Source organism: Pagrus pagrus (genome assembly GCF_965226575.1).
Source record: "Pagrus pagrus genome assembly, chromosome: 6".
Lineage (NCBI taxonomy): Eukaryota > Metazoa > Chordata > Actinopteri > Spariformes > Sparidae > Pagrus > Pagrus pagrus.
The window spans coordinates 6,074,153-6,088,846 of NC_140190.1; the positions used below are offsets into that span (position 1 = coordinate 6,074,153).

A 14,694-nucleotide genomic window follows, 5' to 3' on the forward strand; every position below is an offset into this window, starting at 1 on the left:
TCTAACAGCCACATTCCTACATAAAACCTACCTGGACCATGTGTACTACTTACCTTTATACTTACCTGCTATGTTTGATTAAGAAATCAGTCTTAAATTTGGTTAAACGTGATCTTAAAAAGTTCCAACCTGAGACATCTGGAGCTACTGCTTCATCCATCAGTTTAGCATAAACATACTTCTCATCTTCACAGTTAATTTGTCATAATCTTAATTGTTAATCCTAATTTTCTGATGTATGATGCTGTATGTGCCATTCACTGTTCTCCTTTGACTTCTCCAACGTGCCACCACATGAGCAGCGCCTCGCTTTCCTCCTGCCCCAAGCTTCAAGTATTTTGAAGTGAATTGTCACAGCTTTTATTCATCCACAGTTACATCAACTTGCTTTAATTTTAATCTTACACGATATTGAAGGTATGCTGGATGATTTGTTAGTGGGAAGTCACTTCTTAAGAGTTGTTGTGGGTTGATAGTTCATTATGAGTATGATCAGAACTTTTTGTCCCATTGTGAATAGTAACCGGGTAGTTTTTCGTCCTGTTACTGCAGTTTTTACAGCATTTTTGAGTGCAAAGAGAGGAGTGTGTGTCTGATTTGGATGCAGTTCTTTCCCCGGATTCAGTTTTCAAGGGAAAATCAAGTTCCTTTGTTTAGCAGGAAATCTGTTTTTAGTTGGGTTTTTTATAATAAAAGTACAGTAAACTATTTAGTAGGTACAGTTTCATAATCTCATGTTAAAATTATAATCCTCCAATCATTAGAGGATAAAAGTGCCAGCTGGTCTAACAGGCTTAACTCTTACATAACTTTATTTATTTATTAAAGTTATATATTTAATCCACAAGTTGCATCCTGTAGCTTTCATGTAGCCATAGTAACAATATCTGTGGAATAATTGTAAATCTGTGTCCATTCATGAAACACGTCTTCCTTTAATATGACAAACTCAGTCTGGTGTTAATACATAGAAATCCAATACGTTTATTTTACATTCATACATCTAAACATTGTACAATTATTTTTAATGCAGTTAAAAAAGCCCAATCCAAAAACAAGTCCTGAAGATTTACAATGATGAATTTGCATGTTTTAGGGTCGGTGACAACAAGCATTTAAAAATATATACACACACTCACACACATACATACATACATACATACATACATACGTACACACACGCATACAAACAAACAAACAGGGATCTAGGACTAGTGGTGTCCTTGAGTTGTACCTTAATACAGCCGGGCTGAACGGAGAAGAATTCAGTCACCATAGAGAAAGGCACATTGAATACACAGTGTATGTACAAACAAAAAAACCTTGACACTTAAACAACTTTACTGTAGGATCTAGAACAATGACCAAAAAACTGTAAACCTTCACTTATGGAAAACAAATGAACAAAAAAACAAAAACAAAAAAATTCACATCTATACAAATACATCTGAAGCAAAATATTTTCTTGGTCATAACAAAGCAGTACCTTGAAATGCATTTCAACACTTAGATTGGCTCTGCCAGCAGAGAGCAATCCCACAGATATAATTACACAATATGTCACAATATTTATGCAGTTGCCCACTTCATGTGCGCTGACAACTGGCGACGGTAACAGAGTACCTCATGCATATCCTCATCAGACAGCAGCAGTCATCTGATATGTTTTTTTCCACTAAAACCAATTTCGTCATATTTTCCCCCCCCTCTTCACATGAGTATGGCAACTTGACATGGTGCAACATGTACGTACATCTACATAAAAATGTATAGACAACTCTATACAGCCGCAAATCTCGTTATCTTAAAATATATGTACCACCCGTCGATCAAAATTTTCAATACTTTCAGAAAAGTAAGTTCTCTGATATAAAATACTGTATTTTTCAAAAAACAGATTGTTTACATTCCATCCTTCTCAACAAAATAAAGCTTTATATACGTACCTTCAAAGCTTAGAAACACGTCCGACATACATATATATATATATATTTATATCTATATAGAAACAATAAAGTGACTAAGATGCCGTATGTGGCTCTACGTTCACATGTAGTGGAAACCCGTTTAGAATGGCATACACAGCCAATTTATTTGTCTAATAAACACAGTGTGGCACTACAATTTTGGATGATTGTACAAGTTGGGGTCTTTTAAATGCCAAGGTCAAGATTGCCTCCTTTTTGAAACTGTTCCCTTCTTCCTGCTCAGCATGCCTTTGTCAAGTCAGTAGGCATGTCTGCCGTCGACATGCGGTATTGGATCTTTGTGTTAGTGATGGCGCCGTGCTTCTGTCGGAGATGCAGACGGAGCTGACTCTTGTGGCGGAAGTGCAAGTTGCATTTCTCACACTGAAAAGGAAAAAAAAAAACCGGCAGAACGTTATTTTCAGGCATGTTTACTATCTTACAATAGGTTAAAGGGGCACTATGTGGTTTTGGAGAAGAAATTCAAACACAGAATTTTAATATTTACAATGTCAACGGGGTAATAATAGGAAAAAAAATGTATCCCATAAGTGAATAAACAAGCTGTTCTCAGAGGAAAATAAGGTCCCAGAACACTGTTTGAAGCTAGAAAGGTGGCAGGGTCCGCCACATATAAACAAAGTAAAACAGTATGAAATTGTGTTGTTCTTTAAGGTCAGTTTGTTTATTCAGTCATGTGAACAAAGAGTGTTTGTTTATTTAGTTTGTTTAGGCATTAAAAAAAAAAATCAATCAATGAAGATCTTTCTCTTCTGATTAAAGATTCTTCCCCAAAACCACGTAGGGCACCTTTAAATTTGATTTCAAAGAAGGTTACGTTATGTATGATGTTGTAACTCTTGTGTCGACCTACATGATAGGGCTTCTCTCCCGTGTGGATACGCAGGTGGCTCTTCAGCGTCTGCAGGTGACGGAAGCGTGTCCCACAGATCTCACACGGGTATGGCTTCTCACCGGTGTGGATCAACACATGAGCACGGAGATGAGCAACCTGGAACGTGAACAGAAAACATACATATAACAGCCTGAATCAAATGATCTGACTGACAAGACTATTATCTAGGAATGCGTTAGCAAATCCTATGATAAAACCTCTGACAGCGCACGTATCGGCATCCATTATATAAAAGCCAAAACGGCCTTGAGGATGTTCTTTTCTATAATTACGGGCACTTCTGTAAAGCTGAAAATAACTGTACCCACCCATGGATAGAGGTGAGTATTAGTGCTGTTGGCCCCAAACACAATACAGAGAGGAAAAGTTCAATACAAGGTCCAGATGCTTGTGTAGGTGTGTCATTACCTGTACAAAACGAGCGCCGCACGTCTCACATTTGTATGGCTTCTCTCCTGAGTGGATGCGAGTGTGAGTCTTGAGGTTAGCTGGTCGGTTAAACTGAGCACCACAGATATTACAGCGATACGGCTTCTCCCCTGAAAGCAAAAAAAAAAAAACCCCGTCAGAATTAAAGAAGCAAAAGGAGGGCACGCATGACACAGACAGTAAATGAATCTGTTAGACGTACCTGTGTGGACGGTCTTGTGGCTGGCCAGGTTGCCCTTGTAGCGGAAAGCAGCCTGGCAGCGGTCGCACTTGTATGGCTTGTCGCTGTGCACTTGAAGCATGTGTTGTTTCAGCGCTTCGTCTTCGGCGAACTTGGAGTCACATTCGTTACAGAAGAACGTACCGTTTTCTGTTGAGGAGGGAATTTTAGTCAAAGTTAACATCAAAGCAGTCATCTTTAATTTATATTTGTGTCTGATATCTAATAGCTGTCATAAACTCACCACAGCTGGAGTCTGAGTATTCGGAGTGCAGCTCTGCCATGTCGTCTGTGAGACGGGACCTGGAGGTGTTGGGACAGACTTCTGAGTGCTGTGGGGACGGGGTGCCGCAGGTTGAGCAGTTCAGACGGCTCAGGTAGTGTGGAGGGTGGCTGTCACCGTTCCTCAGTGACCCCTCGAGTGCACTATAGGCAAAGGATAAACACTTATCATCAGATCTTAAACAAAAAATAAGATAAGTTCCTAAAATTATCCCGGTGAATGCTGAAAATACAGAACAGTTAACAGGATTGCATGGGGAGAAAAGTACAATAAATGGCTTTTAAAGAATGATATGATATCTACATTACCCCCAAAATCTTCCCAGCACGTCGCACAACTTGACTGACAAGCGAAATAAACATTTCCTCACCTGTTAATGATATTGTTGAGCCGACTGGCCTGGGGCGCAGGTAGGTCCTCGCTGTGGTCGTTGCTCTTGCTCGTGGTTTGTGGGTCGAGGTTCTCCGAGTCGCTGGGGTGGAGGTAGGGTTGCAGGCCGAGGCGCTGAGGCGAGCGGAGCCCAGGATCCCGCAGCCCCACCTCGTCTTCCTTCGCGCTCTGATTCAACACGATGAACTTGTACTTCTTCCAGTTGCGAGCTTTGGGGTCCTGCGTGCCCTGCGGTGCTTGCACTCCCGCGGCTTGAGAGAGGCCGGCGTTCTTGCTGCTGCTGGACTCTGTTGGAGAGTTGGGCTGGCAGTCTGATTTCAGGGGGCTCTGCGGGCTGCTCATGAGGCTCTTGCGTCCGGCGGAGGAGATTCCGAGGGGGTAGTGCTGATGGATCAGGTCTTCCTCTGCTTGAGGAGTGTTATCTTTGCCGGAGTCTTTCTGGGGCTCGAGGGTCAAGACAGGGAACGCACGTTTCCTCGCTCCGAGAGCAATAGACTGGCTGACCCCCTCGTGGCTTTCCTTCCTCATCTCGTCGTCTCTCCCTACCTCCCTGGAAGCGTAGGTGGTGGAGTGAATAATGCTGGAGGAGCTGGAGCCCACCGCCCTGCTGTACTCTGCCCTGATGATGTTGGCGCTGTCATGCGGAGAACAATGCTTGTGGTGGATACCACTCTTAGAGAGGTCAGCAAAAGCATTTTTGGCATCAGTCAGCTTGCAGAGAGGGAAAGGGAATCCTGGCATGGGAAACTGCCCGTAGAGATGGTAGTTGCTGGGGGTGCTGACCCCGTTGAACATGTTTGAGCCGTAGGGCCTCCCATCCCTGAACGGAGCTACGCGGCTGTGCAAACTGTCAACAACATCATGGGGCCGGTACGCGTGGACATCCTGAGGTAAAACCAAGGGACTGACCAAAAACTCATCTCTGGGCAGCTTGGCCGGATCGCTGAGGAGAGATCAAGAAGGTTAAAACACGACAGATGCTGATCATGATCAATTTGACTGATCTGAACAGAACAGAACGAACAGAATTTTATTCTACCAACCTGGATTTGATGAATCTGTGGCACGTGTCCACAACATGGTCCATCTGCAGGTAGATGGCTGTGTTCATGATCGCCATAATCAGACTCTCCTTTAGTGTGAGACGGGAGGTGTACATGAACTCCAGCAGGATGGCAAAGCCCTCTGGGTCCACCTTTGGGTCCAGACTGATCGCATTAAGGTTGCACTTGTGGGAGTCAGTAAAGATGGTGTAAAACAGCCCACTGAAAGACAAGAAAGAGAGCGTACAACGATCAGCACCTTCGTCTTCAAACCGCAGCAAGAAAAACCAGCACATAAAGCGTAACGAACACGCACCTGCAAGCCATGAGGACAGTCTTGTGTGCACGAAACTGCTGTCTGTTGACCAAGATAGTGACATCTGTGAGGATGTCCCTGCTGCGCAGCCGGTTCAGGTTGAGCAGGACATCACTTGCATGGCGTGTGAACTGTATGCAGCTGTCTGCTGCGCAAGCCATTTTGTCAAGTTCTGCAAAAACATGAAACACAACAGTGAGATTATTTCACGAGAAACAGCATCAGGGAGGGTTTGTCACAGCGCTGTGCCACAAGTCACCTCTGTGCTTTAAGGTCATCTCTGAGTAAATTAACTGGGCTGAGATCATTTATGATCCTCCTCAGGTCTTTTGTCGGCGTCGGCGGAGTGAGAGGAACAGATCAGCCGATCCTCCAGAAGGCGGCGCCATTTATTAAATAAACACTGTCTAGACATTTAAATTTCTACCTTTGGAGTCATTTCTCTCCCCCTCACTTTCTCTCTCTGAGCCACTGGTTGACAAGTTAATACAACAAACAAACAGAACAAAAACAAACAAACAAACAAACAAACGAACGGTGCAGAGAAAAATAATCAGAATATAAAATGTTTTTCTCGGAAAGACTAAAATAATTTTGCCGTGATAAATAACACATATTCAAGTATCTACTAAAAGCGTTATTTTAAAATCCATTCTCAGCTTTATAATAAATCTATAGCGGAGGAAAGTTCAGTCTCTCGGCAGGGCAGCGGGTCCCATCTCCATCAACAAGCTGTTAAAATAAAGGAAAATAGACTCAACAAGCAGCTCACTCATCGACCCGAAACTTTTTTTCCTTCCTCACAGAAACTATGATTTTTTTTTTTTAAATTTCAACCGCAAGATGTCCTCGACATGACTGAACCTTCAGACCCGGAGCAGCTGACCAGGTTTCTACACCAGTGACAGTTTCTGAGATAAAGACCTGTGGCAGCGCTCCTTTTTTTTTTTTTTTTTTTTTACAATATGTGATGGTGCAATTACTAAAAATTGGAGTGAGGATTAAATATCTGTGACAAGAGTCTTGAACTCTGTGTCAAGAGCGAGGTGTGTAACTGGACCCGTCCGAGAATAGAAGCAGGACAGAGTGCAGCAGATCTCCTCTGATCGAGAGGTGGCGAGGTGTGACCTCGAGCCGGTGACACAATTAACCACATTTTTCAGAGCATCTGGTTTGAGGGACTACAGCTATAAAGTTTGGGTTATTAAAAAAACCCATAAAAATGACAGCAGCCAGATTTCTGTCAGCACAGAAATAAAAAAATAAAAATAAAGTAGGTCCTCGACAGACCTTTGCGTTTTATTTCACGGGCTTTAAATGATCTAATTATAACAGTTCCTGAGTATAAACACAGTCTAACCGAAACTCTCGGTCCGTGACAGAAACGAGGCGACACTTTTTGAGCGCGTCTCTCTGAAAAAACCTCTCAACTTGGGGTGAAAGCCTGTCGACGGTGTCACAGTGGAAACATGAGAGACAAGTTGGTGCGACGACGTGTGTTGCACAGCCTCTGTATCGTGGAAAAACACACACACACACACACACACACACACACATAGACACACACACACACATTCACATCAACGCTAATGTTTCCGCTGCAGTGTGTTACGGTAACAGACGGGCTTTTTTTTTTCGAGGCAGCCTTTTAGAGCAAATTACCGCCGGAGTAGAAAAACAGAAACACACTCCTGGACCTGAGGCTGCCATGCTGCCAGCAAAGTTGGTCTGACAGCCGCCGCACTGTTGACACATGAACATTAAATCAGAGTCACACGCAACTATGTCCGCGTTACGCACCGCGGGCTCTTGCTGAGCCCTCACACGGCTCTGGATCCTCATTCCCCCCCTCGGTGTAGTTTATCTGACCCGAGCCGTTATTACAGCTTTACAGCAGAGAGAGCAGTGGGAGCTCCAGCGGAGGCTGGCTGGCTGTCTGTCTGTCTGCCCGCCCGCCTGCCGCTGCTTCACCCCCCGACCAGCGGCAGCGGAGGCAGCGGCGCCGAGGCGGGCTGCCTCCGCTGCCGCTGCCGCTCCGCTCCGCTCTGTCAGGCAGAGGCAGCGGAGCTCCGGCTGTCACCGCCGGAGCCACTTCAGAGTTTCGACTCTGCGCCGCTCACACTGCCAGCAGACCCTCAGTCACACACAACACACACACAGACACACACGCAGCCCCGGCTTTAACAAACACTTCCAGCGGCACAAAACCGGACAAATAGCCCCTGTGTAAAAACATAAGCAATATACAGTACATAACAACTTCGCGCCAAATTAGAGCAAAAAAGGAATTTAAAAAATCACCTGGTAGCGCTTTCCTAGAAACTTCTTGCATCACCACTTCTAAGAACCCCAGTTCTAAGAATCAGACGAGCTCAATTCTCGGAATTTGAGCCCGAGACCGTACCACTTTCCCAGGGCGGGGGAGAGACGTTTTTTTCCCATGTGGTGAAAAAGACTCGTTTCCAAAGCGCTTTTTCTCGCACTTTCTGCCCGCGGTGAATCCAACAGCGCGCTCCTCGCGTCTCGAGTGTCTAAACGAGTGCGAAAATGAGTATTATTTTGTAAAATAACGCGGGAAATTGTTTTTTTAGGCACCCGGCACCCCCCCTCCGATGTTGGTCGCGTCCAAGAGTCACAGGACGTCGAGTCGGCGACGTCACCAGGTTCCTTAAACCCAGCCCCCGAAATTCTGAGAACTAATTTATATTCTATGATTTAAGCGATGTGTCGTTCCGCTGCCTTCCGTCGCATTGAACACACAGAGCCGACATGTACAGCACACAGACCGACATCTTAATTAGGCCCACGCGGACAGGTCGATGCGACAGGCTCGCGCCTTTCATCCTCATCATCAGATCTTTTGTTTTGTTTTGTTTTTTTGTTTTTTTTTTCTTTAGCCAGATTTCCTGCAGGTATGCCGCGTGACTTCATAGATGGGGAATGCTGCGAATCACCATCGGGGGTTTGTTGAAAAAGGAAAGCTTTAATAGATTTATTATTCACAAGTGTGCAGACAGACAGTGAGGCGGGCGGGAGAGGAGAGGCAGCGTGTGTCATGTGGATGTGATCGTTAAGCGGTTTGGTTTGCGTGGTCCAACTGGCGCTTCTCGGGGTCCAGTTTCATGTTCTCGTGTGCGCGTATAACGGTTTAATACATCTATTGTTACTGTGCTGAAGCCACTCTCCCGACAGTGAGTGGGTTGAAAGTGTATTTAGAGCAACTGTAGATGTGATTTTCTGTGAATTGACTTCATGATTGTCGTGAACTTGTTGCATGGCAGCGTAGAAGTTATGTGAATGTTAATCTATCGTTGGTTATAATTCAGAAATCAAGCAGATGTTCAGAGAATCGATGTCTTCAAAAAGCCATGAGACCTATTTTGTAAAAAGAAAAATCAATGTCAAGGTCAGCTGTTGGGATTTTTTTTGGTGCTATAATATTAAAAAGCCTCAGTAACTCAGTTTAGACAACCTCTTGTTCTGTATTTCATTTTAAAAATGTTTTTTTTTCCTCCTTTGAAAAATATCTTTTTGAATGTATAACCCATTCAGTGTCGGGCTGCCCGCGAGGCTGTCCAGGTCAGATGATGTGCACACTTACAACAAAAGAAACATTGCTCATTGAAATGCAAAGTGAAAGATTCCTGGAAAATTAATTGAATGCATTGCTGTGATTTTTTTCCCCTTCTTTCTCCCCCTTACCATTTAATTTAAGGCATGTGTACTCCCTGTTGCATCATTTTCTCAGAGTTGGGCAAGAATAAACGCAGTCTTTTTTACTTTTTCAGCGTACTAGCGTCGTGTTTTTTTTTTTACTTCGTGCTCTTTCAGACCTTTTGTTCAAATCTGCGGTCCCCCGTGCGGAGCTGAGAGCTGGTGTGAATTTACATATGGTTTTTAAATAGATGGTTAATGATGCTTGGTTAGGGGATGCGTGTGACAGCACAATGTGTATTATTGTCATAAGTTGTGGGCAAGCGTTTACTGTCAGTGACTCACCTTGGAAACTTTGTTTGTGGTGACTCCAAACCGCGGGTTCCCCATCTTTTCTCATCCCGTTCACTCCTTGGCACAGAAGGAGCATTTGCTGAGCTGATGGCACATGACAAAGACAGCGACACACAAGATATATTAGATGACATTATGAGAGTGAAAGTGTCTGCTCCTTCTCAAAATATTTATCTTCCTGCAGTTGTAACACACAGGAACCGTGGCGTTCAGCTCAAGTGCTCCAGTGGCACTGTGGCAAACACATGTTTGAATGATTAAAAGGGACACTGTGTAGTTTTTGGAGAAGAAACTCAAACTCAGAATTTTAATATTTACAATATTAATGAGGTAATAGCGCAAACTCGGAAATATTTATACTTTTCACAACTGATAAACAAGCTGCACTCAGAGGAAAACAAGGTCCCCAGAACACCGTTGTGAGGCTTGAAAGGTGGCAGGGTCCGCCACATGGAAACAAAGTTAAACAGCATGTTTGTTTATTCAGTTTATTCAGTCATGGAAACAAAGAGAGTTTCTCTTCTGATTAAAATCTCTTCGCCAAAACTACGTAGTGCACCTTTAAGTTGATATTCATATCATTGTAAAGACAAGCGGGCAAACAAAGACTGAAGCTCCTTTTCCAGTCAGTGTTAACGTTCATAACAAGTAAACACAGCACCAGCCTTGTTTGATTATACAGGCTTTTCATCAGGGCTGGATTTAGTATTTTATTTAATAATCCCCTCACTCTCTTCTCCACACCTATTGATCATTCTGTATTTTACAAAAGTCTTTGAGCGATGTCTTTTTTTTTTCTTAAGATCTATACTTGAGGAGCGTGAAATACATTTTAAGATCTTGTATTTTCATGTAAAATTATTGTCCTCTTGATTAACATTAAGGTGTTTTTTTTTTCTCCACACGTTGTTAAGATCCTTGACACAATAGTGCTTACATGAGCTTTAATTGACATCAGGGACATTTTGAGTCTTTTTCTCATTCAGTGTACATCAGCCTGTGTTGTAGGAATCAGATGCAGCTCCTTTTTTTCTTCTTTTTCTTGTTTAACCCTTCACATGACGACACACTGCGCTGTAATGCAACCGACATTTCCCTGTGGATCGCCCCGCGCATCCGCCCATCTGGATCCGGCATCCCACTACAAAAAAAAAAAAAAAAAAACACTCCAGGTGTTCACAAGCCATTGGGGAGCAAGAAAAGAAAGAGGAAAAAAAAAGTCTCCAAAATAATTAAGACGCACGCTTTTTACAGCAATCTCCGATTCAGCACTGCCAAATAAAGACTATCTTGAGCTCCAAACAAAGAGCAGCGTCAACTTTATTTCAATCCACTTGGGGGATGTTTAAGGCGCTCCAGCACAGTTATGCATAATGCACGGCCATAAACCATCCAGGAGTTAGGAGGGGAGATGTGTAATTTACCAAGGCCCCACGCTGCGCCTGCTATAGAAGGATGAGATAATTACTGCAAATCCTTGGCAAACTTTTTTTTTTTTTCTAACTCAACCAATTCCTAGCGAAAAAATAAATGACCCACTTACACAGGGGCAGAGGAAGAGAGCAGGGCAAAGCAGATCAATATCGCACTCCCCCCTCGTCTGGAGTGACACTCAGGGCACGTTTCTCACATCATGAACAGTGTATCTGTTAAATCCTTGATCTCCATTCAGAGCTGTATAATTAAACAACAGGGTCATGACGTTGGGGTCTTGGTCTCATTGTCTGGCGCGGCACGCTGTTCAGAAACAATCACAGCCAAAAAGCATGTTGTGACAGTGATCCAAGTCTGGCCCGGCCAGTAACAGCTGCACGTTAAAAAAAAAAGAAAAAAAAAAACCTTGTACATTTCTGACACAGTGTGAAACATCTCCCAGCCGTATCATTGCATACACTTGGTGCATGATAGGTCATTGAATAGAAATGCCCACTGACAAAAGCCCGAGGCCCGGAGGTTGCCTCACTTCTTTTTTTTCTTTTTTTTTTTCATAAACTGCACACTTTTGTCTCGTTTCACAGCAAATTTCTGCCAACTTCAGTGTTCATTGTCAGCAAAGATGTGAGTGTGGAGTTTTGTTCTGAGAGGCATGATGCAACCAAGCTGTAACACCAAACAGATAATGCTGTTAGCTACAGAGGTCTTTTTAGTTCCTTTCTTTAAAAGAATTTCTTTTTTATATTGTTAAGTTTCACTTTTCTTTTTTTTCTTTTTTAACTCCATGCATCCCAGAAGCATTTTTTTTTCCTTCCTCTCCTTTTGTCCACAACAAAGTCGGCCTTTGTCAAACACCCGATCCCCACTGCAGGTCTGAATCGTGCCACAGCTGCAGCTCGTCGTCTGCTCTCATTCTATGTATTTCTTCCTCTTGATCGTCTATTTGAGCAGATCATTGCAAACATATGGTATGCATAATTTATAGCCTCGGTTAAATAACAGGACGTGTTAAAAAAACAAAAAAAAGAAATCACTGATACCACTTCAAAAGATTCTCTGTGCAGGTAATGATGAGCACTCTTTACTTGGATGCTTGCCTCTTGCTTTTTTGTTTTTTGTTTTTTAATGAACAGACAAACAAGGCAAGTCAAGATTGTGACGTACATTAAACGTCTGTCTGCAACAATCCTGCAACAAGTGTCTGTGCACTGACACACACTCCAGGTTGAGAGTTGTGTTTCATCCCAGTTGACAAGGTTAAACACACTCAAAGACCGCCTGCAGCACTGAATGACAGAGATGAGGAGTTCACAATTATCTAAAAGAAAGGGATGATCGCATGTGCTGCTGTTAACATAATTGTAAGTATACACAATTTGGCAATTCACTTAAATGTTCCCCCTCATTATTAATACTTTTGATGGTGCGTTCAGAAGTTGTGCATGTATTGCGAAGCAGCAGACAACAGAACAAGTTGTTTCAGCTCAATACGAAGGCTCCCTGGACGCGTAAAAGCTTTGTTAAACTTGTTTTATTCTGCTTCATCACTTATTTTAGAAAGAAAATACCAAAAAAAAAAAAAAACTTTCTGCAGAGTGCCCGTGTGGATAACCTTGAGTTCACCAGCTTGCCCGTGCAAGCTACATGCTAAGGTTACAGTGAGAGCAGAGGCGTGTAGGTGGACTAGAATTCCAATTTAGTCAAATCAAAGCATGTAGATTCAGGACTTTCTCAAGGCCGGCTGAGAGGAGCCAGGAATGCAGCCTGCAGAGTCGAACTTGATGGAATTTTCCACGCATACCAGAAACAGTCTCTTGCCAGTGTGCCATCTGCTGGATGATGGGTCAGTTACTTCCACAAAAACACCGGGATGTAATACAAGTAACGAGCTTCCATCCTCGACGAAATCTTCACAATCTGAGTGTTTGCTCTGTCTTTCCTCTTTTCTCTCACATGCCCAGGGCTGCAACATGCAGGAGTTCCAAGAGCACATGAGGAGGAGTTGTTAAATTTGGGACAACTTCTGCACAGATTAGTTTCGAAAAGCCTAGTTGTGTGTCTCTACATGGATTCAGTTTGGTATTTTTACAGAGATATCCAGTCACGGCGATAGGGAGCTTTAGTGCTGCGCTTCAAATGGTAAACAAGTGGGTCTTTTTTCTTTGCACCACCCTCAGTAATGATCCAATAAGAATCATCTGTCTGAATCAACCCCCTTTCTGCACTGCTGTCACAATACCTCGCAACTAGTATCAAACTGTGGATCTTCATATGTTTGGTTTGTTTTGGGAGGCTCCTTCCTCAAATCAAAGCTTTTTCTGTTTTGCTTTTACTGACTTTAGGGATGTGCATCCTTCTTATTGACCCACACTGTACAACGCTGGTTCCCCACAAGGGCACTCACTCAGCAAGCTAATAAAAGAGGTCGAGACAGTTTGCTGAAAATTATAAATGTTTGAAGTAATTAGCCAAAAATGAAAAATAAAATGAATTGATAAACAGTCGAAATAGTTAGCTGAAAGTAGGCTCATGGATAAATGGTTGAAATAGTTAGCCCAGCTAAAAGTCATGATAAACACTTGGTTAAAAGTAGCAGATAAACAATTGAAATGAATTACGTTGGCCGGTAATGGATAGGCTCTGTCCTCTGCCACTCGCTGGTAAGAATGAACCAACCTAAACACTGAAAATTCAATTAATGAAAATTATTTTATCAATATTTTTTGGAGTGTTCCTTTGAGTCTTCACCCACTTGAGAGCAACTGACATGTTGTTGATGAAAGGCTGTTTGTGTACATCAGATAACAAAGATCGGGAGCGAATGATCTCCAGTACAAGTCGTATCTATGTAAAATGCCTGCTTTGATGCTCGAAGGGTGTTTCAGCACATTTTTACATGTGTGGACATGATGGTGACACTGTCCAGCACTTTGGCGACGAGTCAATAATACAGGAACACCCTTTCTGTGGAAGCAGCAACCACAGACTGTAAGAGTCTCAGATTACAGCTGATTCACCGCAGGAGTGACGAATTCAAAACAGCTATGTGCGAGAAAAGAGCTCATAAGCAGTGACGATTTCATTTCAAGTTTCCATTAGCAGTGTTTAGGCAATAGAGGTAACATTTCTACGGTGCCGGTGATATCTTGTATCATCAACAAGGCCCAAAGTTGCCAAACCAGTTTCAATTCTGTCATTGTACTTATCAATCATGTGCACTGTATATTGAATCTGTGTGAGTGTTTGTCACATAGATGTCAAGAAAAGGCGAGTTTTGTAGGAGTTCACTCCACATGGCCAGTGGGCACTCAGTTAACTTTTGCTTGTCATGCTGTGGATCGATTTTACCTGTCAACAATATCAAATTCTCCTATGTTGCATCGCTCCCACTGCCAGGTCAGAGTAGCCACCTGCATCTCATGCCAATGCTAATACTGGTCTACAGGGCTGGTTAAACAGGAACTCCACACACTTAGCTCCAGGCCAGAGATCAACGCCATGCACAAAGCGGCAACAGCGCGCTGAGCACATCCACCACCTCAGCTCTCTGTCTCTGTGTTAGAAAAATCCCATCTTCCTTTTTTCAACATATATATTCTCTCGGTTTCCTCACATCCGTACGTTGTGATTTACGAAAAATGTGGATTCTTTAGATGAGCGGTCTTAATTTCATCTCATGAAGCAGCGT

General features: G+C 43.1%; 1 protein-coding gene across 3 annotated transcripts; it reads right to left on the reverse strand.

The window, feature by feature from the left end:
• Positions 1-960: 960 nt before the first annotated feature.
• Positions 961-7,955, reverse strand: bcl6aa (BCL6A transcription repressor a). 3 transcript variants are annotated; one of them, XM_084355046.1, is made up of 9 exons: positions 7,866-7,955; positions 5,565-5,736; positions 5,249-5,470; positions 4,186-5,148; positions 3,777-3,958; positions 3,515-3,682; positions 3,292-3,422; positions 2,842-2,979; positions 961-2,351 (listed from the first exon to the last, which is right to left on the reverse strand). In XM_084355046.1, exons 1-9 carry the CDS (start codon positions 7,894-7,896, stop codon positions 2,208-2,210), a joined length of 2,151 nt encoding a protein of 716 aa, XP_084211172.1. In that variant the 5' UTR covers positions 7,897-7,955; the 3' UTR covers positions 961-2,207. The 3 variants fall into 3 exon arrangements, with proteins under 3 accessions (XP_084211172.1, XP_084211173.1, XP_084211171.1); XM_084355047.1 differs by lacking the exon at positions 7,866-7,955 and adding an exon at positions 7,365-7,534; XM_084355045.1 differs by lacking the exon at positions 7,866-7,955 and adding an exon at positions 5,824-7,339.
• Positions 7,956-14,694: the final 6,739 nt, after the last annotated feature.